A 24,774-nucleotide genomic window follows, 5' to 3' on the forward strand; every position below is an offset into this window, starting at 1 on the left:
CGTGTCCCCCGACACATTGGGCCTATAGCGGCATAACTAGGGGCTGGTCCAAGGCAGGCCTCGGCCAGCCCTAACTATAGGCTTTGTCAAAGAGGAAAGTTTTAAGTTTACTCTTGAATAAAGAGAGGGTGTCTGCCTCCCGTACTGAGACTGGGAGATGATTCCACAAGAGAGGAGCTTGATAACTGAAGGCTCTGGCTCCCAATCTAGTTTTAAGGACTTTAGGAACCACAAGTAACATAGATGAGATCTATAGTGTAGAAGTTGAGAAAAAGATCAGATTCACTAAACAGAGATATTATGAGGCAGTCTCAAAAGCCACCTAGCTGCTAGCTTGGAGGCTGAGAAAACAGCAATATAAAATAAGAGATCCTATTTCCAAAAAGATTACTCATGAACTAGAGGGGATACAAAAAGCATTTGAACATTTTTATCAGTCTCTGTATACTCTGTAAACTGCACAACGACATATTAATGAAAGAAATATCAATTGAAGAAATAGATAAGGCGATCTCCTCCTTGAAGTCCTGCAAGTCTCCAGGGACCATCGGATTCCCAGGAGACTGGTGTAAATCAATGAGGGAGCAATTACTACCTATGTTACATAAGAGCTCCAACTAAACATTTAGGGAGGGAGGAATCCACCCTTCTTGGAGGGAGGCAACAATTAATCCCAAAAGAGGGTAAGGATCTAAAAGAATGTGGGTAATATAGACCCATTAGTGTTTTGAATCAGGATTATAAAATATACGCAGCTATTTCAACCAAAAGAATGGAGGAGATGATGCCCTTATTGATAGATGAAGACCAGTGTGGGTTTATTCAGGACTGCATAAGGAGGACTCTCCACATAATTGAATACATAAAAAGAGAAAAACTCAGTGCTATCCTACTCAGCTTGGATGCGCAAAAAGCGTTTGATTCAGTGGGGTGGGAGTTTCTTTATAATGTTATGGAAAGATTTGGTTTTCACGAGATGTTCATCAAAAGTATTAAAGCGTTGTACACATCTCCTCTGGCCAGAATTAAAGTTAATGGAAGTCTGTTTAAAACCATACACTTATATAGAGGTTGCTGCCAGGGCTGTCCGGCCAGCCCAGGGCTCTTCAGTCTATTCATCGAGCCGCTTGCTCAAGCAATAAGGCAGGACTTAGAACTAGAAAGTGTCACAATAAGGGGTACAGAGAACAAAATATGCCTTTTCTCAGACGACCTTTTGATCAGCCTAAAAACCCAGAGTCTGGGGTTCCCAGACTAATGGACTTGCTGCAGATGTATGGTGCCATGTCAGGCTACACCCTTAACATTGATAAAACACAAGCACTCTCTGGAACTCTGGAACCACCGGAACTCTCAGCCGGTTTTTGAGGAGAAGCAGCGTTTAGTTTTTATGCACCAAATCTCTGGAACAAACTCCCAGAGAACTTGAAGTCTGCTGCAACTCTCAGCTCTTTTAAATCAAGTCTGAAGACTTTTCTGTTTCCATTTTAACCCGTAATTTTTATTCATTTGCTTTTAAATGTCTTCTAATGTGTTTTATGTATTTTAATCTTGCCCCTGTAAAGCACTTTGAATGGCCCTGTGTCCGAATTGTGCTCTATAAATAAACTTGCCTTGCCTTGCCTTGCCTTCCACAATCTGGACAAACAGTATACATTCTACTCAAATCACCATAACGTCCACTCAAGGATTGATTACTTATTTATGCACAATTCGGAAAGGCACAGGAATAAAGAATGTGAGATAAATCCAAGAGATCTATCAGATCACTCCACTGTTTACTTAAAACTACATCAGGACAGTAGACCAAAATCAACAACATGGAGATTGAATCTAAGTATGTTAAATAATTCTGGGTTTAAGGAGAGAATGAAAAACGAATTACAAGCCTACTTAGAGGTTGATGACAATGGAAGCGTGAATCCTTTAGTGTTTAATTTTATTTCAACATCGGACCTTAAAAATGAATACAAGTTTAACTGGGACTTTATGTCTATTAAATACTTTGGTGTGACACTAACTAAAGACATATCCCAACTATACACTGACAACTATAAACATATTACCTCAAAGATTTGAATAGATGGACCTCTCCATCCCTTGATTTTGGTAACAGGCAAAACTAATATTTTGCCTAGATCACTATACTTATTTCAGCCTTTACCTATTCAAATCCCTGATAACCAATTTAGCGAATGGGATAAGTCAATATCCCGATTCATTTGGAGTGGCAAGGCCCCTAGAATAAGATACACAACCTTACAGCTGCCAAAGAGCTGCGGGGGGATCAGCCTACTGAGCCTCAAGGACTACTATCTTGCATCACAAATAAGACCACTGATACTCAGGTGTAACCAGGAATATTTTGCAAAATGGAAGGTTATTGAGCTGTCACTCTTAGATAGGCAATGGAAGAGTTAGGGGAAAAAATGACTTAAAAGAAAGACTATTTTGTTGTATTTCTTGTCAGTGTGCTGTGCTGTCTGTTTGTTTTTTCCCTTTTTTTTTTTTTTTTGTTGTGTTTTGTTATGTAAGTGTTTTTTGTGGGGAAAAAAATAAAATATTAAAATAAAAATAAAAAAATAAATTAAAAAAAAAGAAAGACTCGGGCATCCAGGCCACAGAAGACCTAAAGTAACAAGCTGATTCAAAGCTCACTCAAGAGAATCAGCTGTAAAGACACCACATTTAACTTCATTCTCATTCTAACTTATTTAACAAAAAAAAAATTCAATAAAAAATATAATTAAAATGTAAAAACAATGTCTTATGCTTCTGATTGGACACCGTACTGTAGTCCCAAAGTGTAGAGAGAAAAGTGTCAAATCAAGAAAAGGTGAAGCTGAGCGTATAATCTCAGCACAAGGTCCTTTAAGATGGAGAGACATTTTTAAAATGCACAAAATTACTTATTTTACTTCAATTAATGTTGGTCTGCTGTTCTTGCACTGAAAAAAAAGAAACCACAATAAGTGGTTATTTTTTATTTGCTTCAAACCTTTTGTAGTCCTATTTATACTGTTACACACTGCAAATGATTTGGTTCTTAAGATAAAACAAACTTAGATTTAGAAGTGTTATATAATTTATCTTCTTTTAAGAGTTAATTTCTTATTTTAAGTGTACAACATGCTTATTTCTAGATTGAACAATCTTAATTCAAGAAATTTTGTCAAGTGAAATTATCTGTTAGCAAGATCATTTCCCTCAGATTTAGTGTTTTTATCTTGTTTTTAGACACCTCTCTTTTGCAGTGTACATGCATTTGAGCATGAAATATGTTAAGTTACTGCACTGTAAACATTTAAAATTGCAGTTTCATCTTATCTGGTGAAGTGCACGGTCTTATATGTGGCCCTGTGGTAGTGTTGATGAAAAATTGTGGCCTCCTCCAGCATTTAAGTTGCCCATTCCTGATTTAAGGTATATGTAAGGGTGCAACCAAAACACAAACTCTGGAGATTCATGTAGAAAAAATGACGATAAATATGAGATTTATATTTGCTTCATGATTTAATTCACTGTCTCCTTATTGGTCCACACAGATCTAATGTTTTTCTGTATTTCCGCTTTTTTTTTTTAAATTCCCTAGTACTTTCCACTCTTATAATAAAACTTAAATATTGATATTGAAATATTAAAGAAAACACAAAATCCAAAGCATATACAGCCACAAAAAATAACTTTAATGCAATAGTGATTTCAATGCCAGTAGCCATGAGGCTGTCTGAATGAACAGGCTGTGAGAGTATATTGCATAGGTTGTTAATCGGGGACAGTCCTGCATGAAAGCTGAGTGAAAACAAAAACCTGTGACTCCGACAATCGTCCAGTGTCCCTAAGCAATAAAGTTCATTTTGTTCTTTTCTGTTCCTGTTGACCGTTTTGAAAGGTGTCTGCGTTTCCTGTAGACTTTTTTTTTTCCTGTTAAACGTACAATCTCCCAGTGTTTGTTTCAAGATATTACGGGAGAGTTCTGTATGCATACTAATGCAAAGCATGGAGGTGGTGCGACAGCAGGTCACTGTGGCCATGATGAAGGTCCACTGCAGTGCAGAAAGTGTGCAGAGAAGCTTCCAGAAATATGTAGAAATCCTTCTTCATTCCAACATGCTGCACTACTTTGAATCACACCGTGACCTAGCAGTCCACAAGCACATCTTACAATGGTTTGTAAAAACAACATTTGAATCATTTAATTTTTTCACATTTGTAGATTAGCTTTGAGGTTTGCTAAAAATGCTATAAATAAGAACAAGTTACTAGTTTGGCTTCGATATAAATAATGTAATAATACATAGTTCAAACAGACACTTCTCTCTAAAAACATTTAAATATTTTCAAATATTGCATTTACGAAACCATTTCTTGTAGTGCTCTTATTCATAAAGTTCTAGACAGATTAGTTAAAGCCATTTTCAAATGCCAAACTAGAAGGGGGTGAGCAGAGGTTTGCCATAACGACAGGTTTAGAAAAACAATCTCAGCCTCCCTGAGCAGAAAGTCACATCAATACCACATTTTTTTAAATATTGAATAAAAACACTCAAAAGCTTGGCAAAACACACCACCCTCCATATTGTTTTTTTCTTTTAAACTCTCGGTACAACCAGGAGAGGCTCGGCTCGCCTTCTTGTAGCTGGAGATTTTAAGTACTCAATGCAAAGGCTAATATTGTAAAACACACTACCCATTGCAGTTCACACATCTCTAACACTCAAATCAAATATATTTCTTTACAGGTCAACAGAAGTCCTTGCTATTGCACAGAAATACAGGGTATTTTTCAATGGGTACAACTAAACGACAAGGCAGGTTATATAGTGACATTTTGGTTTGGTTTGACAGCGTAAATGTTCACTGCTCTCAAAAGAAAAAAAAGTAAACCAAAAGACCAACACTGGTTGTGTCTCAAATCCTATTATTTCTTTGTGTTTATGAAGATGCTTGCACCTCCGCAGCATGAAGTGAGCGCGCATCTTCATCATTCAAATTCAAGGTTAAAAAAGGCAAACCCCCCTTTTGATTAGGCTCAGCTTCATTTAACATCCCACCACAGCCTCTTGAGACTGAACATGAAACCCTTCTTTTAACTTCCTCAGTGCTGCAGTGATATTCGTAGAGGTGAACAAGTGCTAAATGAGCGCAACATGATAATATGACATTCAAGAGCACATTGACAATAAACACACAGGCCTAATATATATTTTTCTTGTAAAAACATGACTAAGACACAAACAGTTTAGTGTACAGCTTTTGTCTAAAAAGGCAAGAAAGTCAAATAAATATTCTTGAAGAAGCTCAAAAGACAAAATGTTCTCCGCTTTGAAGTGAGAGGCGTTTGGTTGACTTACAGTGACCTCGCAGGCGCCAATGGCGAGAGAGGTAATGTGTCCGAAAGTCCGTTTATAACGAGCTAAACAGACACTCGGCTTTGACCGCCAGCCTCTCAATTACAAGCAGTAATTTTGATAAAAACAAGACAAAGGGGGGAGAAAAACAAAACGTGATACTGACAGAAGTCTTCCACACATTCACCACAGATAAAATGTAACAATTTAAAGAGACAGACACAACTGTAATTGATATTTAAATATTGCAAAACATACAAAAACAGTTTTCTTTGAAGTGTAAACATTAAATTGATGTCTGATGTCATTTCTGCACATGGAGAAATTATATAAAATAAATCATGTCTGTCATGACTATAAATTGTTCTCATTAAAATGTAAAAACAACATACTAAATCTCTTTTTTTTATTATTACTGTAATAATGTTTATGTTAACATTTGTTCTGTATAAGTGTTTTTACTGTACTGTTATAAATAATTATATGTGTAACGTCTTAATTCATACTTTGACTCCTCCAGCTTTGTCTTTACAAGGCAAAAACAATACTTGTGTCTCTGCCACACTCGGATACACACACATTCATACGCACACACTCAAACGCCCCAATATGGTCGAACACGCACGCACACAAGCTGCCGCAGTCACACGGGGGTCACCAGGAAGCTCTATGTGCGATTGAGTGTCTGGAAGATTCTGGATATTTGGAGCATGACGGGGCCCGTCTCTGGGTCGTTCATCCACTGGGTGCTGTTCAGAGGATTCTCCAGCATGTCTTCAAACGCTGTGTACAAACACAAGGCACACTGGTGAGAAAATAACTCAGCAAAACCAGCAGCAAAATCATAGTCTCCTTTTAATATTAAGATACTTTCATTTTGTTTGGGTAGTGCGTTTGAAGCGCTTTATACACTCTATGGTTTGAAGTACTCAGGCCCTTTCACCTCAAAGGAAAAACAGGATTTTCACATCTAACCTGTGTGGCTCAGTTCATTTACATTTAGTCATTTAGCAAATGCTTTTGTCCAAAGCGACTTACAGGAAGAAAAAAGCAAACAATCAAGGTATAGTGCAGTAAGAGCTATTAGTGCATCAATAAGTGCTAATGACAATTCTTTGAGGAGTAGAATTATCGTGTGGTGCAAGGAGAGAAGATGCTCTCTGAACAGATGGGTCTTCAGGAGTTTTTTTTAAAGGTAGAGAGGGACGCCCCTGCTCTGGTTGGAACAGGTAGTGTGTTCCACCAGTGGGGAACAAGAAATGCAAAGAGTCTGGATTGCCTTGGACCAACGGGGGGCAGAGCCAGGCGCCGTTCATTGGAAGAGCGCAACGGTCGTGAGGTAGCATATGTCTGAATCAGGGCGTTCAGGTAGGTAGGAGCAGTACCGGAGACAACTTTGAAGGAGAGCATTAGAGATTTGAATTTGATGCGGGCAGCAACAGGTAGCCAGTGGAGCTCAATGAGCAGCAGTGTCACATGTGTTCAAATGAACTGTGGTGCCTGGGCTAAGGCTACGTTTACATGATGACGGTCTGAACAGAAGACGCAAAAGTGGCGTCGCGTCTTCACTTTTTATTCCGCGTTTAGACGAGTGTTTTCGGGAGGAAATCTGCGTTTTTAAGCCCCAAAAACGTCGTCACCGTCTAAATGAAAGGCACTTCTGATAAAATATTTAGTCGTTTTTACCCGCAAGCGTCCTCATGTAAACGGGGCCGAAGACCACTTGAAAAGAAGGGTCATTTGTGGTATGAAAGCAAAGTGAGCAAACCACAATGGATGAAAAAAGGTAAACTAAAATTTAAGGCATCTACTGATTACGAACACTTAAAGGGAAAAGTCTCGGGTATGTTTACATCCAGTCATATTTTTCTTTTTCCAGAATAAGACTTATTTTCTGGGCTTTAATTTTTCCTTTAAGTGAGATTTAACTGATTTTATGTCCATTCACAAAATCACCCTCCATCCTGCCTTTTCTACTAAATATTAGCGCCCCATATGGGATTTTTGAGGCTGATGCCAATACTGATTTTAGAGGTGGAAAATTCCTGGATAACAAATATGGCGGCTGATATAGTAATTTTTTTGAGCTGGAATAAAATACCCATTTTATGTGGATTGTGCACTGATTTTTCACCACTCTGCAAATGTACCCAGAGAGCTACTTTCTAAAGCATAAAAAATTCTTAAATAATATTTGAAAATGATTATTCATTATAAAAACAATGTATTACATTTTCAGTCAATACTGTAACTGATAACTGAGACAACAAAGAATAAATAGGAATAAAATAAATAGATATATAGCTATCATTTCTTTTTAGTTTCAGTCAATGGAACTACATTTGACTAGAGCATACCTAGCAGGGTCTTGGGATTGGTTAGACCTAACTGGACCACTGGATTCTCCAGGATGGCTTGGAACAGCGGGCTGTTGGTGTCGATGCCTTTGTCCAGGTCTTCTGGAGACGGTTTCCTGTCTCCCAGCAGCCACTCACACTGCAGGATGGGGAGAAAAACACCAGTGAGATCCCACAATTCCCTCTCTGCTTTTGAAAATACATTCATATCTTTTTGGAGGTCAAAGCACAGGATTAGCAAAAAACAGTGTCCGGATTATTTTTTATACCATGGCAGAATTTGGATTATTGCAGGGATGGGCAACTGGAGGCTCGGGGGCCGCATACGGCCCGCACCCTCCCTTGAAGTGGCCCTCAGTACAACTTCATGCATTTGAGCATGACATTTTAAAAGTGCTGTGTAAAATGCAACAAATTACTTCTTGCAATTAATGTTGGTCTGCTGTTCTTGCACTGAAAAAAGAAGAAATCACAGTAAGATTATTTTTTATTTGCTTCAAACCTTTTGTATTCCTATTTATACTGTTATACATGCATTTGAGCATGAAATATGTTAAGTTACAGCACTGTAAACATATTTAAAATTGCAGTTTCACCATATCTGGTGAAGTGCACGGTCCTATATGTGGCCCTGTGGTAGTGTCCATGAAAAATTGTGGCCTCCTCCAGCATTTAAGTTGCCCATCCCTGGATTATTGCATTGCTGTGTTTTGGGTTGTTTTAGCATCAATGACAGCAATGGGCACACATGGTCTGTGCAATCACTTTATCTTGCCATCAAAAGAAAGAAAGTGTATATTTTAGTCACTGAAAGAGCTATTTCTCAAATCTGGTAGTGCTTTATTATTTCAGTAACACTTGATGATGTGTAAACCTACTGCAGCATCCTGTTGGTTGTTATTCACCCTCAGAGCATCAACCACCTCCTTCTCATCAAACCCCATCTCCATCAATGCAATGACTGCCTGCAGAAACAAAGAAAAAAAAACATGTGTTTAGTTTGAAAAATTCTCAGTGTAATAGCAACAACATTCACAGTCACAGTTCAAAGGAGACTGTCAGGTATCTTGGGGTGGGGGAAGCACAATTAGTGCCAAGAAATAGTTGGGAACAAGTGTTGCAACCACTCAAATGACAGTTCGTAGAAGTGTTTTGTTGGAAGATGGGATTTTAATCACTTTTCTATTTTTGGAGCTACTAGAGTAGTGTTCCTTTGGAAAACTGAGGTACATTAAACACTACAATTAGGGGAATGAGAGGACTGAAGAAAATGAACAGGATATAAAAGCCCTGTGACTAACACCTTAGGTCCATGAGTTTCAATATTATTTTTTTGTATCTTTAAGGCATCTTCTATTTATCAATTCCAGCCCCAAACTGTATGTTGGGTGATGCAGTCACATACCCAGAAGTAGTAAAAAAAAAAAAGAGTAATTCAACAGTTATCACAGTTGTATCTGACTAAACTAACTAAAACGATTCAAGATCTCGCAGCTGAAATTAGTCTGCCTTGCATCTGGCCCGTCTGTAGGATTTTGTGAGATGAACAGTATATAAAGGGAAGCTGTGGTCAGAGAACTGAATGAAAGCTGAGACAGGATAAAGCCACCCACTCTCGAGTCCGGTCTGAACTCCCGTTTCCTCCGGATCCTCTTGAAGATCTCTGTGAGCTCATCCTGTCTGCTGCTCTCGTCTGTGCTCGACTGGCTGGAGAGGCTGCGGAGGAGATTAGGACCGGAGGCTGAGGCTGAAGCTGAAGCTGAAGCTGAAGCTGAGGGGCCCGGCGTGGCAGCAGCTGTGGCTCCTGCTGCTCCAGAAGAATCCTGGCCAGGTATAGGTGCGTCTACAGAGGGGTCATCTACATGCTCGATGAGCCACTCCATTGCCTGTGTGACCGACATGCTACAGAAAGAGAAAGAGAGATGAGAAAAATAGATTTCTCTTCTAGATAAAAGCCGTTTGACTCATATTAGGTATGAGTGATTTGTTATTTAACCGCATCAGACTTACTGGTTCAATCTAAGGGCTTTGATTGCTCTGCTTTCAGGGAATCCCATCTCTGTGAGCTGTTGGAGGGCTGTTTCATCCACCCGGTCCTCTTCATCTTCATCCAACATCGCTACAAGACACAGAAACACAAAGGGATCAAAGAACTGAAATAAGAGATGGGCAATTTGTGGGAAATGTCTACAACAATAAACATCAGGATCCAGCAACAACACATATCAACAAATGGTTCAGATATGTCAAATAAATACTCTAAATGAGGTTAAGTGCATTGAGGTACATGTAAAAAACTAAAACTGTTCATAAAGAGAACATGAAGTATCACATGCCTCATTTTAGCTCTTTCTTTTTTATATAATTCTCTTTTTATTTAGAAAGGCAAATTTCCATCACATACATCAATTACAGCCGTAGTCATTCAAGGACATAGGAAAGGATGGGTGTAGAAAGTTTAAGTGATTTGTCCAAACTGCCCTTCTATGGTTTCTTTTACAGACCATTAATTTTCAGTTGGGGACAAAAAAGGAAAGTAAAAAACAAAAAGAACGGGGGAGCGCACCATTTGAGACTATCAAAACATCACACAAAAATAAAAATACATTTTTAAAAAGCACAAAGCACAAGTATATTCAAATGAAATCAGATCTGATTGGTTTTACATACTCAGTCCATTTGGTCCAGATCTTATAAAATGTTTCTTTTTCAACTTTGAAGGAAAACGATATCTTCTCCATAACATAAATCTAAAAGACAACTTCAATCCACTCATTAATGGTGTTCATTTTAGCTCTTTCAAAATAAAATACAATTTATCAATCCTTCTGTTTCTATGTGTTGGTGAACTCTGGGTGCTCAGGCCCTTAAACACTTGTGTCATGTTGTTATGTAGACGTGATGCATTTGTGTCCATGTGTTGTAATACACTATTTGTCCAGGGTGTACCCTCTTTCTTGTCCAATGTGTGCTGAGGTTGGGTACAGCCCAACACAATCCTTAGTAGCATACAAGGTCTAGAGCATTTATTAATGTCTTCTACCCATCATAACTTTACTGACTTGTTAATAGGTTAAAGGGATTATTAACTTTACCATTGGCCTTCTTGAAAAGTTCAACAGCATCAGGGTTCAAGGCAAGAAGCTTCTGGGCGACTTCAATGAGAGACACCAGGATTTTTCTCAGCTCCGTTTGAAACTGGAACAACACAGACACAAAAACACAACAAAAAAATCATCAATAACATCCTAGTTACACTATCAAACTGTGAATGGTCTGAACAATTTTTATTTTTATACACCCAGTCAGAGAACTCCATTCCATATAAAACCTTACATCTCTGATGTTATGCTGGGTTACAGTGCGGTCAGTGTGGCGTGTGGACAGGTTTCCGGTGGCTTTCAGAATTGCATCTTTGTCTGGAGCCTTGTTATCTTGTTTCTTCTGTGACAAAAATGATAAACAACAAAAAGAGACAATTAGAAGCAGGCTAAATAAAGACACATTTCTGATTGTGCAGAAATTAAAAATAATGATAAAGTAATGCTCTGTCTTCATAAAAACCAAAAGTTGATTAATCATACCTTGTCCTCTGAACTAACTTCTGCCATCTTTGGAGCAGTCGGTGGCGGTCTTTTCTTTATGAGCAGTAAAACGTCTACAACATACATGACAGATTGTCAGATCGTTAAAAACAGCACAGGGTTGTCGGAATCTGAAAACTTGTCAAATGGGTGTTACATACCTTTATCTTTGAGGCTTTCTTCAGCAACAGTTTTAGTGTCTGTGAGGACTCTCTCTGTAGCAGCATGTATGAGTTTATGGTGGGTAAGGGTTTTGGGGTCTTCTAAACTTCCGTGCACATACTGTAAACCAAGCATATTACAAATCATCTCAGAAATAAACAGGGAACAGTGGGGATGCAGCTACTGACTGTTTTATTATCACTTTATCTGCCAATTTGTTTTTAAATAAATCATAAAGTCTAGAAAAGGTTAAAAAACGAGTGAGATCTGCAAATTGTGTTCTTTATCCGACCAAAAATATAAATAAAACTGACAAGTCGCACATTAAAGAAACTAGAATAAGGCATTTTTTACATAATAAAATTGTTGAAATTATTAATTATAATTATTTAAAATGTTGTAAATTTAATGCATGTCAATCAACTAAAGCTGGAACATCAACAAGTTTATTCAGCAAGGTTAATCAATTGACCGGGGATGTATCTGGAACAAATTTGATAATCAGTTCATTGTTGCAAACAAATATTCTCCACTGCGAGTATCTGCTGCATTTCTCTTTGTCAAATCATTGTTAATTAAATATATTTTGGTCAGACTAAACTAAACATTTGGACACCTAAGTTGGGAAAGTAGTTTTTCTGATGTAATAATAAAGCTGGATATAAGAAGTGTTAATAAAGCCTGATGTTATGTCTAAATATGAGAAATATGTCTGCTGCTACCACTACAAGTGGATATAATAAGAGTTAATAAAGCCTGATGTTTGATGATGCATTTTAACTTTCATCATGATGTGTGTCCAAAAATGTTGATGTTGCAAGAAATATGTCTACTACTACTACTACTACTTAAATATGAGAAATATGTCTACTATTACCACTAAAGGTGGATATAATAAGTGTTAATAAAGCCTGATGTTTGATGATGCATTTTAACTTTCATCATGATGTGTGTGCAAAAATGTTGATGTTGAAAGAAATATGTCTACTACTACTACTACTACTTAAATATGAGAAATATGTCTACTATTACCACTAAAGGTGGATATAATAAGTGTTAATAAAGCCTGATGTTTCATGATGCATTTTAACTTTCATCATGATGTGTGTGCAAAAATGTTGATGTTGCAAGAAATATGTCACTGAATCTATAAATGTGCCATGTTGTTATGAGAAACAAACATGACTACCAGTTGAGGTTATACCATAGGGTTATGCTATAGGCCATAGAAGGAGAGGTGAGATGAGGTGTGATGTGTAATAATAGACAGTAAGTAATTGCAACATGCCTCTCAGTCTAGCCTCTGGGAACAGAGTCGGACTGTTAGCTAGCTAGCTTGAGAGGGGCAGCCAACCTGCTAAATTATAAATAGCAAGGTCTACCCAGTTACTATAAATACAAAGCCAGTGACACTGACACTGACAGTGTACACAGAGGGCATGGTAGCCTGCAAACATCCCCGGCACAGGAGTGACAGGACAAAAAAAGCAATAAGAGGAGACACAAACAACCCACAAACCTACATGTTTCAAGCACTTCTCCTTCAGTTTCTCCACAGTGGTGTCTTCCGTGACCTCCTCCAGCCACTCCGTGCCGTCCATGGTGCAGATGTGTATTTTCAACACTTTCCCGGCGAATATCTTCTCCTCCTGGACGAACATAGCTGCAGCCTTGAGAGCAAAGAGTACCGAGTCCAGTGACGTTAGCTAGCAGCAGTTGCTATGTGCTCCTGGCAAGCTAGCGTGCTAACGTTAGCACCCAGCTAGCCGTCGTTCTGTAAATCCGCCGACAACAGAGCGAGAAAAGGCGCCGATTAGCTGAGGGCCATCTTCGGTCTCCTCTGCCGGTTCTCGGGGCGGTGGCAACCGACTAGAGCTCCCTGTGACCACCGAGTTGTTTATTATTCCCAGCGAACACACAAGCAGCCAGTCAGCAAGTACCCTATTTTTACTGTAATGTTTGAACTTTGAACTTCTACGGTGCTAACACCGGTGCATCTTGGGAGACGTAGTTCTTTTGAGTGACAGGCTGTCACATGGATATAAACCTTAGACCAGGGATGGGCAATTTAACCCTCTGGAGTACATCTATTTATTGAAAATACACTGAACATGTTTTATTTACAGTAATAACTTTATTTATATATGATATGTAGACAAGCTGAGAAAGCCAGTTGAAAGTACAATCATAGGAGCTTTCACAGTGTGACATTTATGTTTCTAGGCCATTTTTAAAATGTGAAATTTCTTTCTACAATGAAAACTATTATTATTTTTAATTTACATGCAAATAGACTGTTCTATAGTTTTATTTATTTTTTTCTGCTGTTTTTGTTATACATAGTGAAAAAAATAAAATCTTTGTTAATTCAAATAAAATAAAAAATCTGACTGATAGCCAAATTTGTGTGGAGAAAAAGGAGGCATGCATGTGATGTAAGGACAGACTGAAAAATGCTAAACAGAGACAGAAATGAATGCATAGGAAGTTGACAAATTTGAACCAAAATTTCAGAGGTTTAACCCTATAAAGCCTGAACCATGAAATAATTGCCAGAAAATTATATTTTTTAAAAACTTGAGTATTTATTGAACCTGCTGACAAAAAAATAAATCAATTTGCATATATGAATTCTAATTTGTATCATATTTGATACATCAGGTCTTTTTGTACAATTTGTTGCTCACAGTTTCTTTTTCTTGAACTAACAAAAACATAAAACCTAACATTTTTATCCTATTAAGACTTTCCTTTTAACATTTAATTCAAATATGCAAGAAAAAAATTATTTATCTGCTGATATGAAGTTTTCACCCAGCAATGAACCTGTATCATTTTTGCTACATCTGGTATTTTTGTGCAATTTGTTGCTCAGTTTGTTTGTTTTTAATCTCCAACACATGTATACATCAGGTTTTTCAGGAAAAAAATATATCACTCTAATGATGTAGAGGTCTCAACATGTGTATCAAATATGATACACTTGGCTTTATAGGGTTAAATGCTGGAGGGGGCCACAATTTTTCATGGACACTACCACAGGGCCACATATAAGGACCATGCACTTTACCAGATATGATGAAACTGCAACTTTAAATATGTTTACAGTGCTATAACGTAACATATTTCATGCTCAAATGCACGTATAACAGTATAAATAGGAAAACAAAAGGTTTGAAAGAAATAAAAAATAACCACTTACTGTGATTTATTTTTTTATCAGTGCAAGAACAGCAGACTAACATTAATTGCAAGAAGTAATTTTGTGCATTTTTACCCTGCACTTTTAAGATTTCATGCTCAAATGCATGTAGTTGTACTGAGGGCCACTTCAAGTGAGGGTGCGGGCCGTATGCAGCCCCCGGGCCTCCAGTTGCCAATCCCTGCCTTAGACTGTATAAAATAAATAAAACATTACATCTAATCTAATATATAATTATATATTATATATTATAATACATACAATATGGCTAAAAATCACCCTGGATCAGAAAATTCACCATATATTTAAAAACACACATTGGTGAAGGAAGTATTCAGAATATTTTACTTAAATAAAAGTAGTACTAAAAGTCACATTAAACACTCTAATTAAGTTTTAAAAAAGAAAGTATAATAAGGAAAATTATGATTATGTTAAAAGTGGAAGTATTCAATAAAAAAATGTCCCCTGTGACTGTTGCACTATTATATATTTTATCATCATTATTATAATTTATGGATTAGGACTGGAACAAATTATTACCACCACTAGAGGGAGACACACTAGGTAAAATATTTGCACTTGCAGCCTTCAGCAAGTGAAGTGCTACTGTATATTAAGAGGAAGGCCAGTTTTTCTTTAAATTAAATTAAATACATCAGTTGTTGCCGGGGACTATAAGAAGCATGTGCTTTTATTATTGTTATTGTAACAGATTTATAATAATTTCCATATTTCACACAGTATATCTATAATATACTGAAAGGGAGAGCTCTTTCAAAGTAAATAAAGGAAAAAAGACAGTCATAAGTTTCAAGACACACAAGTGCCCTTTATTATAACAAGAAACATTTTTACAGACTGAAAATAAAAAGGGGGAAATACATTTCTTGCAAAGTATAACTTTATAGGAGGAAGAAAACATATTGCAGATATTACAATTTCACTACAACCTAATGGTTTTTTTAAATTATAACATTTTGCAAACTCTACCAGGGAGCGTCTCACAAAGTATTGAAGCAGAGACAACTGAGAACTTAGCCAACAGATTGTTTTTTTTGTTTTTTTCATTTAACCAAAGTGTAGCAAAAACATTTCATCATATGCACAAATGGTTGCCTCAGTGGATTCTTATGTGTTACAGAACAGTAAATAAATATGAATTTATAAAACCTCAATATTTATGTATTTTTTCCTTTTATGAGAAAAATGTCTCCTAACAATATATCGTATCTATTTGTATATAGTTCAAATTTATTTATGCATAAGGGACAGTAAAATACAAAATATATATTCTGTTCTGTTTGACATTTTAGAGGCTGTTCACTGGTGCGAGACCTATCAAAATTGCATGCTTAAGACATCAGATTTCTTAAACAAAATCTTGCTTACAAGGGAAAATGCATAACATATTTACAGAAGGAAGAACACAGCCATAGGCTCAAACTAATAGGAGGGAGAGGGGAAATGAAGTTTCCGTTTCCCTCTGGACAACGACATACACTGTGGCCGACGGGCCAGTTCTCAGACACCAACAGATACTCGAGCCTGTCTTAACCGCCAATCTCCAAGATGGCTGTATACTGTACAACATATCACATCTCCACCACATCTCTACACAGGAACGCAATCAAATCTAGAGGCACAACGTAATGTTGCTCCGTTGATTCAAGAAATGTACACAACTGTAGAGAGTGTAACTAAGAATAACATGATATTTTAAAAAAGGGGGGGACTTGTGAAAACATACAGGACCTGTGAATGAAATACAGGACATGTTAACATTCACAACTTGTTTTTTATCATCGACCGACTAGAATATTTCCCACACTTATAACAAATTGAAATAACACTGAAACTTAAAAATGTGCTATATAAAATGCCCCATAATCACAAGTTATTTATAAACAAGATTATACAAAAAAAATAATAACAAAATATAAACAAAGATTGAGAAATCATATGGAGAAAAAAAAGGCAAAGACTAAAAGTCCTTAAGGAAATAAATACCCAGTGTGTATGCTGCGGCTTCACTGCAGAAAAGAAATGCTAAAAGAAAAGAGTCTCCCTAAAAGGACTTTCTCTGTGACCCAGCACCATGGATCCCCGAAATTTCTGTAAGCAGGCAATGTGTATAAATAAGGCATTAATAAATAAAAAGAATGGATGAAACACAGGTGTTGCTGTTAGTAAAAAAGCATATAAAAATGTCCTATTAAATCGTGTTTACAGCTTTGCCCCTTTTTCTTTTTTTCCTTTTTTTCCACAAAGAGTGCCTTCTTTTTAATAAAAAAATATACAGCAGCTCATCTGGGCGTAAAGATACAAGCTTTTTTTTTTATTTAAACTGTTCAGGTATATGTCCGATCTGAGACTGCATGCTTGTCGGTGGACTTGAAATGCCTTCGGACCAGTCGGACATGTTGGAATGAGGGGAGGAACTTGACCACTGATCGGGGGAGCCGGGGGAGGGGGTCAGAAAGGGGTGGTCGGGCACCTGGACCTGGTGGTTGGGGGTGTTGTCCATGGGGCCTGAATAGCTGTGCTGGGAAGGCGGGGTGAGAAACTGGGTGCTGGGCATCGACTGGCTGATGGAGGAGGGCATAATCTGGGTCTCCTGCGGCAGGATGGTGTGGATGGACATGCTGGAGTTGCCGGAGCCCTGCTGGAGCTCCGGGGAACTGAGCTCCCCGCTGATGAAGTTCTGGCTGCTGGTCGTGTTTGAGTTCTGGTGCTGCAGCTGGATGCTTTGCTGCTGCTGCTGCTGCTGCTGCTGTTGGAGCTGCTGCAGGTTCTGCATCTGCTGCATCTGCTGCGCCTGCTGCTGCATGATGTGGGGCTGCGGGCCCAGTCGGCTGCTCTGGATCCCCTGGTAGGTCATCATCTGGGACAGGCTGGCGGAAGGGTGGCCGTTGTGGAGGGACGTCATCATGCCGGGGTGCAGGCCGCCCTGCCCGCCGGCTGCTCCTCTCATGGGGTTGAACTGGCCCGGCTGGCTCATGTTGCCGTGCATCCTTGACAACCAATCGCACTGGCCGTTTATGCCGCCCTGGCCGCCGGAGCCGGACACGGGCAGGTGGGTGAGACGGGGAGGCAGCGGGTCGAACTGCATCCGAGCCAGCTCCTGCTTGTTGGGCATCACCATGTGGTTTACGGACAGGTGTGGGTCCGACATACCCTGCAGGTGGTTCAGGGACACGGAGGGCGACTGCTGAAAAGGTGAGGTCATCATGGGCGGCGAGGCCACATCAGAGACGTAGCCGTGCGGGGACTCCAAGGAATCAACTGGCGACAGGACGCCTGAGCCGTCCAGGAGGTTCCCAGACTTCCCGTCCTGCGAGTTCTTCTTCTTCACCTTCATGTCTTTGCCGTCCTTGCAGCCGATGCCCTTGGCGCTGGGCTTGCGGGCCTTCTTGCCCTGGCCTTGGCCTTGCGGCTGCGGCTGCTTCATGCTGCTCAGGTAGCCGTTTGGCGAGCAGAGCGGCGGTGACAGCGTGGTGCTGAGCGAGCCGCCATGCATGTGAGGACTCCGTACCAGGTTGTAATCGTCCATCAGCCGCACAATGTCGTGATGCATCCTCTCCTGTGCAATGTCTCTGGGTAGCCGGTCCATGTGGTCGGTTATTTCTCTGTTGGCGAAGTGGTCCAGTAAGACCTTGGCAGTCTCGTAGCTTCCTTCCCTGGCAGCCAAGAATAGAGGGGTTTCCTCCTGAGGCAGACAGAGAGGAGACGACACGTTAAGAGAATCACAGACGGACGAGGAGTGTTGTGGCGGAAAGATGTCTCACTATTGTTTGAAAGAACTAAGAGCAGGAAGAGCTTTTTTTTTTTTTACCTTGTTGTTCTGCATGTCCTTGTTGGCACCGTTCTTTAGAAGCACAATTGCAGCCTCCACGTTATTTACAGCTGCGGCCCAATGTAAGGCTGATTTACCTGAAGAGACAAAAACACCTTTATTAGATCTAAAGTGTTCTTTCGAGCAGTAAACTGTGAGGATTCTTAGGCTCACGTATGTGGCATAAAAGAGAGAAACTTTACCAAAATCATCGATTGCGTTGACGTCAGCGTGACAGTTTATGAGCTCCTCCACCATGCCCTCCACAGCGAGCCTGGCAGCCAAGATCAGGGGTGTAGTGCCGTCATGCATGCGGGCATCCAAGTCTGTGGCGCGGTTTCTTATCAGAATCTACAGAGACATATAACAAGTTATTACTTTTAGGCTAAAGTATTATTCCATTGACATGATGGCTGTGATGAGAAAATCAATAAGGCATTATATCGTGTTGTACTCCTTGCTGCTACAGATGCTATTGTATTGATAAAGCAGCAAAAGAAACATCACCTGTTATAGGGTGCAGTGCACAAGAAAGCCAACAGGTGGCAGCAAAGGCCAACCCACATTATTATTAATTATGGCATAAGAGACTGAATATTTGATTTAACTTTAAAGAGCTCTGTGTGTTGGAATTGTAAAGTTGTGAAGGTTTTGCGATCGCTGTTGTACAAAATAATTAATAAGAGCTGTTAAAGTAAATTCTATATAGGACGTGGTCATTTAAAATCAATGTATACTGTACATATACGTAATGTATTCTGAGGCTGGAGGCAATACCCAACACTAACTGACATGTAATAAATGAATGTACAATTTAACCTGTGAGTAATTTTCAGCAAATTCTGGTCTAAAATATTATACAGATAATTATTAGTTAGACTGCAAACTGACCAATTTATGGATCAAACCATAACATTTAAAAAAAATAGAAGAAGAAGGAAAAAAAGAATAATCCCAGAGCCCAAGGTGATATCTTCAAATTGCTTGTCTTAAAACCAATTAAATTAAATTAAATTACATATAAAACAATGAAAAGCAGCAAATCGTCACATTTGAGAAGCTGGAAATAACTAATGCTTGATTAATAATTAATAAGTCGACTCATCCTTTTTTTGTTTTTCAGCATTAATACTCCAACTATACCACCTCAACAATCAACATTTTGTGTGTCAAGGATCCTGAAATTAAAACATGAAGCCCTATTTTATACGATTCTGCTGCTGGGAGCTCCACCTGAAAAGACTTTGGTTGTTAAGATATGATTAAGGCCAGAAATCTATAGTTTTAACTACAGTTGAGGAGATAACAGTCCATAGACACTTTTAAAAAAGGACTAAAAACATTCCTTTTTAGCAAAACCTTTGGTTCCTCCAGTCAAGATGTTTTTTAGATTATGTATGTATGTATGTATGTATGTATGTATGTATGTATGTATGTATACTTTTTCTTCTGTTTTTAGCAGTTTTTTCCTTTTTTATCCTTTTTATAATTAGATTGTTATGCTTTTAACCTGTAGCACTTTGAGATTTCCTGTCATGTAAAGTGCATTACAAATAAAATGTATTATTTATTATTATTATAACAGTGAAAACCTATAATCAGAATTCAGTGACTCTAAATCGTATCGAGCCCACTTCTAAAGTGAATTAAACAGTGAAAATAAACTATTTCCTCATGTTTGGGGGCCCCCTGGAACTCCCCTGGTTGAGACCTACTCACCTAGGAAATAATTAGAAAAACGTTGGCATATATGAACCCACCTGGAAGACTCCCTGTGCATCAGCAGCCACAGCGGCGTGCAGAGGCGTCCTGCCCATGTTGTCCTGGACGTTGGCGTCGGCGCTGGCCTCCAGCAGCCGCTTGGCCGCGTCAGAGCGAGCGTAGCGGGCGGCCAGGTGGAGAGCGGTTTCACCTGTGCGGTCGGTCTGGTTGTGGAGGTTAGCGCCCTGGTAGATGAAGTCGTTGATGACGTTGGCAGAGGCGTCCTCCTCCTCCTCGCTGTTGCCCGTTTCTAAACCTCCCCCGCTGCAGGAAGCGATCATCAGCGGCGTGAATCCATCTGGACAGAAACGGGAGAAGGACAGAGGTTTATAACAGACTGCGTGGTCAGCACGGGCCCGGTTACTGCCACAGGAGCCTCCACTTCAAAGCAGCAGGCAGATCAAAACAAAGCAACAAACAAATCGAATGTGGATTTGACACTTTTGCCTGAGCTGAATCATCACGGCGCTCTCCTTTCGATAATGGATTCTGATCAAGGCCCCGGCACAGGAGAAGCTTCAGAAGGAAAGCGAAGCTAGGGGGATAGAGGCCGGGGCTCGCTAAAGCTCGGCTGCTGCAAAAACGAAGCATTAATATCTAACTGTGAGAGGCAGCTCAGTCAGTCGACTTGAATAGGTTTTCTCCTCTTCAAAAGGATAGCAAGCCCCAGATCTCGCAGATTTGGTCGATTCAAGTGCATCGATCCACGACGGGGGAAAAAAGTGTGCTCTCAAGTTGTTAACCCTGTTACTTTGATTTTCATAGCTTTTCTTCAGGGAATTTGGCACTTACTACAAAATTGGGTTTTTGCATTTGATGCCTTCATTGGTTTTTGTAATGTGGAATAGGAAAAAAAAAAACACAGAGGCCCATTACTGGTCAAATGATTAATCTGATCAGGAATCAGTGTTTTCCCCCAGGCGCCTGGCTTCCAGCCGGCTGCTTTGAAGAAGATCCTTTACCCCGAGGACATGGGGCTTTAGCAACTCCTACATGCTCAGTCACACACACACACACACACACACACAGAAAAACGCACACTAGCAGTGTGAAGCGTTGGCTCAGAAAAGGCATGAATCAATCAAGAAACACACACATCAATGCATGCACATACACACACACACACACACTAGAAAGGTGAAATGTTCGCTCAGACACACAAGAAATGTTCGTTCACAAACTTATGAGTCTGTTAAATCCTTTTTCAAGCTTGTGACCTGTTCACTGTCTTCTTGTGACCCCTTCGCATAACCTTTGGCCTCACTGTGCACATAAGTTGTGAGCAAGTGTAGTTTTTCTTTTTCAAATTGTTTCATTTGAAGTATTTTTAGAGGTCTGCAGAGAGGAAACTATCCAGTACTTCACAAGAAAAAAACGAGAAGAGTAAATTAAGAAATAAAACGGCCAATTTCGTGCAAGAAAAATCAATAATTTCTCTATTTTTACCATAAACTGTCTTTTTTTCTTCCAAAAAAAGTGATTCAATATATATTTTCCCACTCAATTACAGCTTTGCTGACATATTAAACAATTACATTTTATCTTTAATAATATTTTGGAATATGTATTGTTCTTTATAAAGACAACAGAGTCTTCAAAAAATGGAAATTATCCAAATTGTCCAAATCTGCAGATTCTGTCCACATGTGTTGGCACAGAACTCCTTTTAATCTTCTTGACAGTAAACAAGTAAATAAGTGCTCATGACCCACCTGGTCCCCGGACGTTGACATCCATGCAGTCATTCTCAATCTCGCCCTGAGGGGGTGTGGGAGCGATGGAGGGGATGCGCAGGTCAGCGGCGTCCAGATGCTGCTGCGTCCACTGACGGTGGTCCGTCTGGTCGTCCACCTCCAGTATCGCCTGCTCGTCAAACTGCTAAAACAGAGACAGCAGAGATGTTAGACAGCTGGAACTGGACATGAAACAAAAATCTAATAATAAAATTAAATTAAATAAAATTAAAAAAAAATATATATATATAAAAAATATATAAAAAATAATAATTAAATTAAATAATAAAAGAAAAAAAGAAAATAAAAAAATAATGAAAATTAAATTTCAAAAAAATAAAATTAAATAAATAGCCTTCATACAAATGAACAAAAAAGTCCTTTTCAAAGTCCTTTAGAGGGAATTTCAAAATTCCAGAATTATTTTTTTTTGGAAATTGTACTAAGTTGTACTGAGTTATAATATAATACAAGTTATAATAATAATAATAATAATAATAATAATAATAATGATAATATCTCAAATAAAAATGACAAAAAAATCATCAAAAATACTTAATAGCTCCATTTGTATGCAATAGTTCCATTTCCTTACCCTGAATCGTTTTGCATCCGAAGGCTCGTCGTCTCCCCACTCACTCTGCGGGTCGTCCATGAGTGAAATGTCCGAGGTGTTTTTCAGTGGCCTGTGATGAAGCAGAAAAGCCAGTAAAAATCCATGCTGCTTCCACCTCATCCGAGCCACTCACCATTAATGGTGCAGCAATACCAAAAAACAAAAGCATTGATTAAATCCATACCCCACCCCTCTGCCCCAACAAGTCAATTAATGCGCACCTAAACCCGCTATATCATTATCATTAATGATCCAAGCAAAACCCCCCTTTCCCAAATTTGACTGATCACCAGTTACATCCATCCTGACCATCAGAACTAGCCCTTCACCTGACCCGCAAAGATACACCGATGACAGCGAGCGCCACTGGTGAATAAACGGAAACTTACTTTAATCCCACCGAATCCTCTCCGACAGGCTCGCGTCTCTTCTTCTTGCTGGTCTCTGTGGTCTTGAAGCCCTCGGGGAGCCAGAGGCGCCCGTGCTCATGGCGCCGCTTTCGGGCAGCCACCATCCCCACCCCGAGGAAGGCCAGTATCCCTACGCCGCCCAGGACCAGGTAGATTGGGTAGAGGTCCTGTGAAGGCTGGGGGTCCACACCGCCTGGTAGGAAAAGGGACAACATGGTCACAAAAGTGGACCAGACGGGGACACCCAGGATCAGCCTGAGTGCTGGAGCTGAGCTAGTCCGGCTCTTCTTCGCCCCGCGGTTCCCACTCCAAAACACACCGCAACCGGCAGCGAGCGGAAGGAACTGACTGACGATCCTCACCGTTTGTAAAGCTAGCTTCTACTATCTATTCAGTAATAATCAGAATTGCTAACCACTTTTCATCAAAAAAGGAAAAAAAAAGGGATGGGGCGTGATAAAAAAAAAAGAAAAAAGGGGAGAAAAAAGAACACGAGCACCTCCTCTCTCCCTTTTCAACCCAAGGTACCAAGAGACAACTTTACCATTTCTTCTTTAAGAGAAAAAAAGGAGGGGGATTAATGAACTTCAAATTACTGCACGCGCTTTAAGCTGTAAAGACGAAGGATTTATTAGGATTTTCGAGATAACAAAGACTCCCAACTTCTAGCACACTCCCGATCAATTTTTCCCCTTCTCTTTTTTTTCCACTAACGATTTTGAAATGATAAACTCCCCCAACCTAAACCCTTAGAGATGCATTAAGTCCTGGTATTACATTCAGCGAGGTGAAGGTTGCAGCAGCCCCTCACACTGTGGGATGAAGTGTGTGTGCGTGCATGTGAGAGTGTGTTATCTGCGGACGTATATGTGTACATGACTGTGAGAGGAAGAGAGACAGACAGACACAGAGACAGAGTGTTAGACTCTGTTAACTTGGGGGGGTTGGACGAGTTGATTTGCAGCAATTAACCATTTTGGAGCCTGAAGCCAGTGGATTTACACTCAGAGAGAAGGATTGATTGTTTAGGCCATGAGATTCACAATTGCATTTGTTCATCGCTGCATAACAAATACACAATCAAAGAGCGGTAGGGTTAGGACCCGACCAGAGGGCGCGGCGGGTACTTCCAGTTCGAGTGCAGAAGAGCACGTGTCTTATCCACTCGTGCATCCGTTTGTATGTGCGGACTTAAAGGGTCATGTCTTTCTTACATTACAGCTAATTATTATTTGATCTCTCAGTTGTTTTTTTTTCAATTTTTTTCTGTTGTTAGATATTGCTCATATGAAAATCAATTAGCAGACTCTTATTTGAGTTGTGCAAATCTGTAACAAAGTTGCAATGAAGCTGCATGGTAATGTAGTTTAAAGAATGAGATTGGTGATATTCCAGCCCTATGATGACCAACAATAAGTAAGTCCATCTCTCTATAATAATATTTTGCAATTCAGACTGACTCCTTCAAAAATCAACTCAGAACCCACCTTTTCCAAATAGCTTACATGATCTGAACTCATAATGTCTCATCTCTGTTTAGTTTTTTATTATTAGGGCCACGGGGCAATCGCACTGAGCACTGGCCCCTACAGCAATAGCTGTAATTAAAACTTAGTTAATAAAATAGTTTTTTTTCTGTCAATCCTGACCAATTTTTTTCCCCAGAGAGTTTAGTAGTTCAGCTCAATATCACATCGTTATAGGCCCAAAAAGCAACATTTCGTTATAAAATGGACATGAATTTAAAAAGAAAATGAATAAAA

General features: G+C 39.3%; 2 protein-coding genes across 3 annotated transcripts in view; both read right to left on the reverse strand.

The window, feature by feature from the left end:
* Nucleotides 1-3,665: 3,665 nt before the first annotated feature.
* Nucleotides 3,666-13,409, reverse strand: ubac1 (UBA domain containing 1). The gene is made up of 10 exons (XM_059337961.1): nt 12,978-13,409; nt 11,454-11,574; nt 11,293-11,366; nt 11,045-11,152; nt 10,804-10,906; nt 9,719-9,827; nt 9,322-9,610; nt 8,587-8,673; nt 7,709-7,847; nt 3,666-6,134 (listed from the first exon to the last, which is right to left on the reverse strand). The coding sequence occupies exons 1-10, from the start codon at nt 13,113-13,115 to the stop codon at nt 6,019-6,021; spliced, it is 1,284 nt and encodes a 427-aa protein (XP_059193944.1). The 5' UTR covers nt 13,116-13,409; the 3' UTR covers nt 3,666-6,018.
* Nucleotides 13,410-15,463: 2,054 nt separating this feature from the next.
* The window catches only part of LOC131974505 (neurogenic locus notch homolog protein 1-like), a 62,648-nt gene continuing 53,337 nt past the window's right edge, over nt 15,464-24,774 (reverse strand). Inside the window, exons 28-34 of one of the 2 annotated variants that reach the window (XM_059336830.1) lie at nt 22,991-23,204; nt 22,581-22,671; nt 21,965-22,127; nt 20,252-20,550; nt 18,695-18,842; nt 18,492-18,589; nt 15,464-18,365 (exon numbers count right to left, since the gene is read on the reverse strand). In XM_059336830.1, the coding sequence (XP_059192813.1) occupies nt 16,995-18,365; nt 18,492-18,589; nt 18,695-18,842; nt 20,252-20,550; nt 21,965-22,127; nt 22,581-22,671; nt 22,991-23,204 (2,384 nt within the window). In that variant the 3' untranslated portion in view covers nt 15,464-16,994. Of the gene's footprint in view, nt 18,366-18,491; nt 18,590-18,694; nt 18,843-20,251; nt 20,551-21,964; nt 22,131-22,580; nt 22,672-22,990; nt 23,205-24,774 lie in introns of both variants that reach the window. The other variant, XM_059336829.1, reaches the window with a different exon arrangement.

The sequence above is a fragment of the Centropristis striata genome, chromosome 7 (assembly GCF_030273125.1).
Source record: "Centropristis striata isolate RG_2023a ecotype Rhode Island chromosome 7, C.striata_1.0, whole genome shotgun sequence".
Taxonomy (NCBI): Eukaryota; Metazoa; Chordata; class Actinopteri; order Perciformes; family Serranidae; genus Centropristis; species Centropristis striata.

Coding starts and splice junctions, on each gene's coding strand:
- ubac1 (XM_059337961.1), bottom strand. CDS start 13,115: ATGTTCGTCCAGGAGGAGAAGATATTCGCCGGGAAAGTGTTGAAAATA. Junction 11,367..11,453: donor AGAAAGCCTCAAAGATAAAG/GTATGTAACACC, acceptor TGTATGTTGTAG/ACGTTTTACTGCTCATAAAG. Junction 7,848..8,586: donor ACAACCAACAGGATGCTGCA/GTAGGTTTACAC, acceptor CCCATCCTGCAG/TGTGAGTGGCTGCTGGGAGA.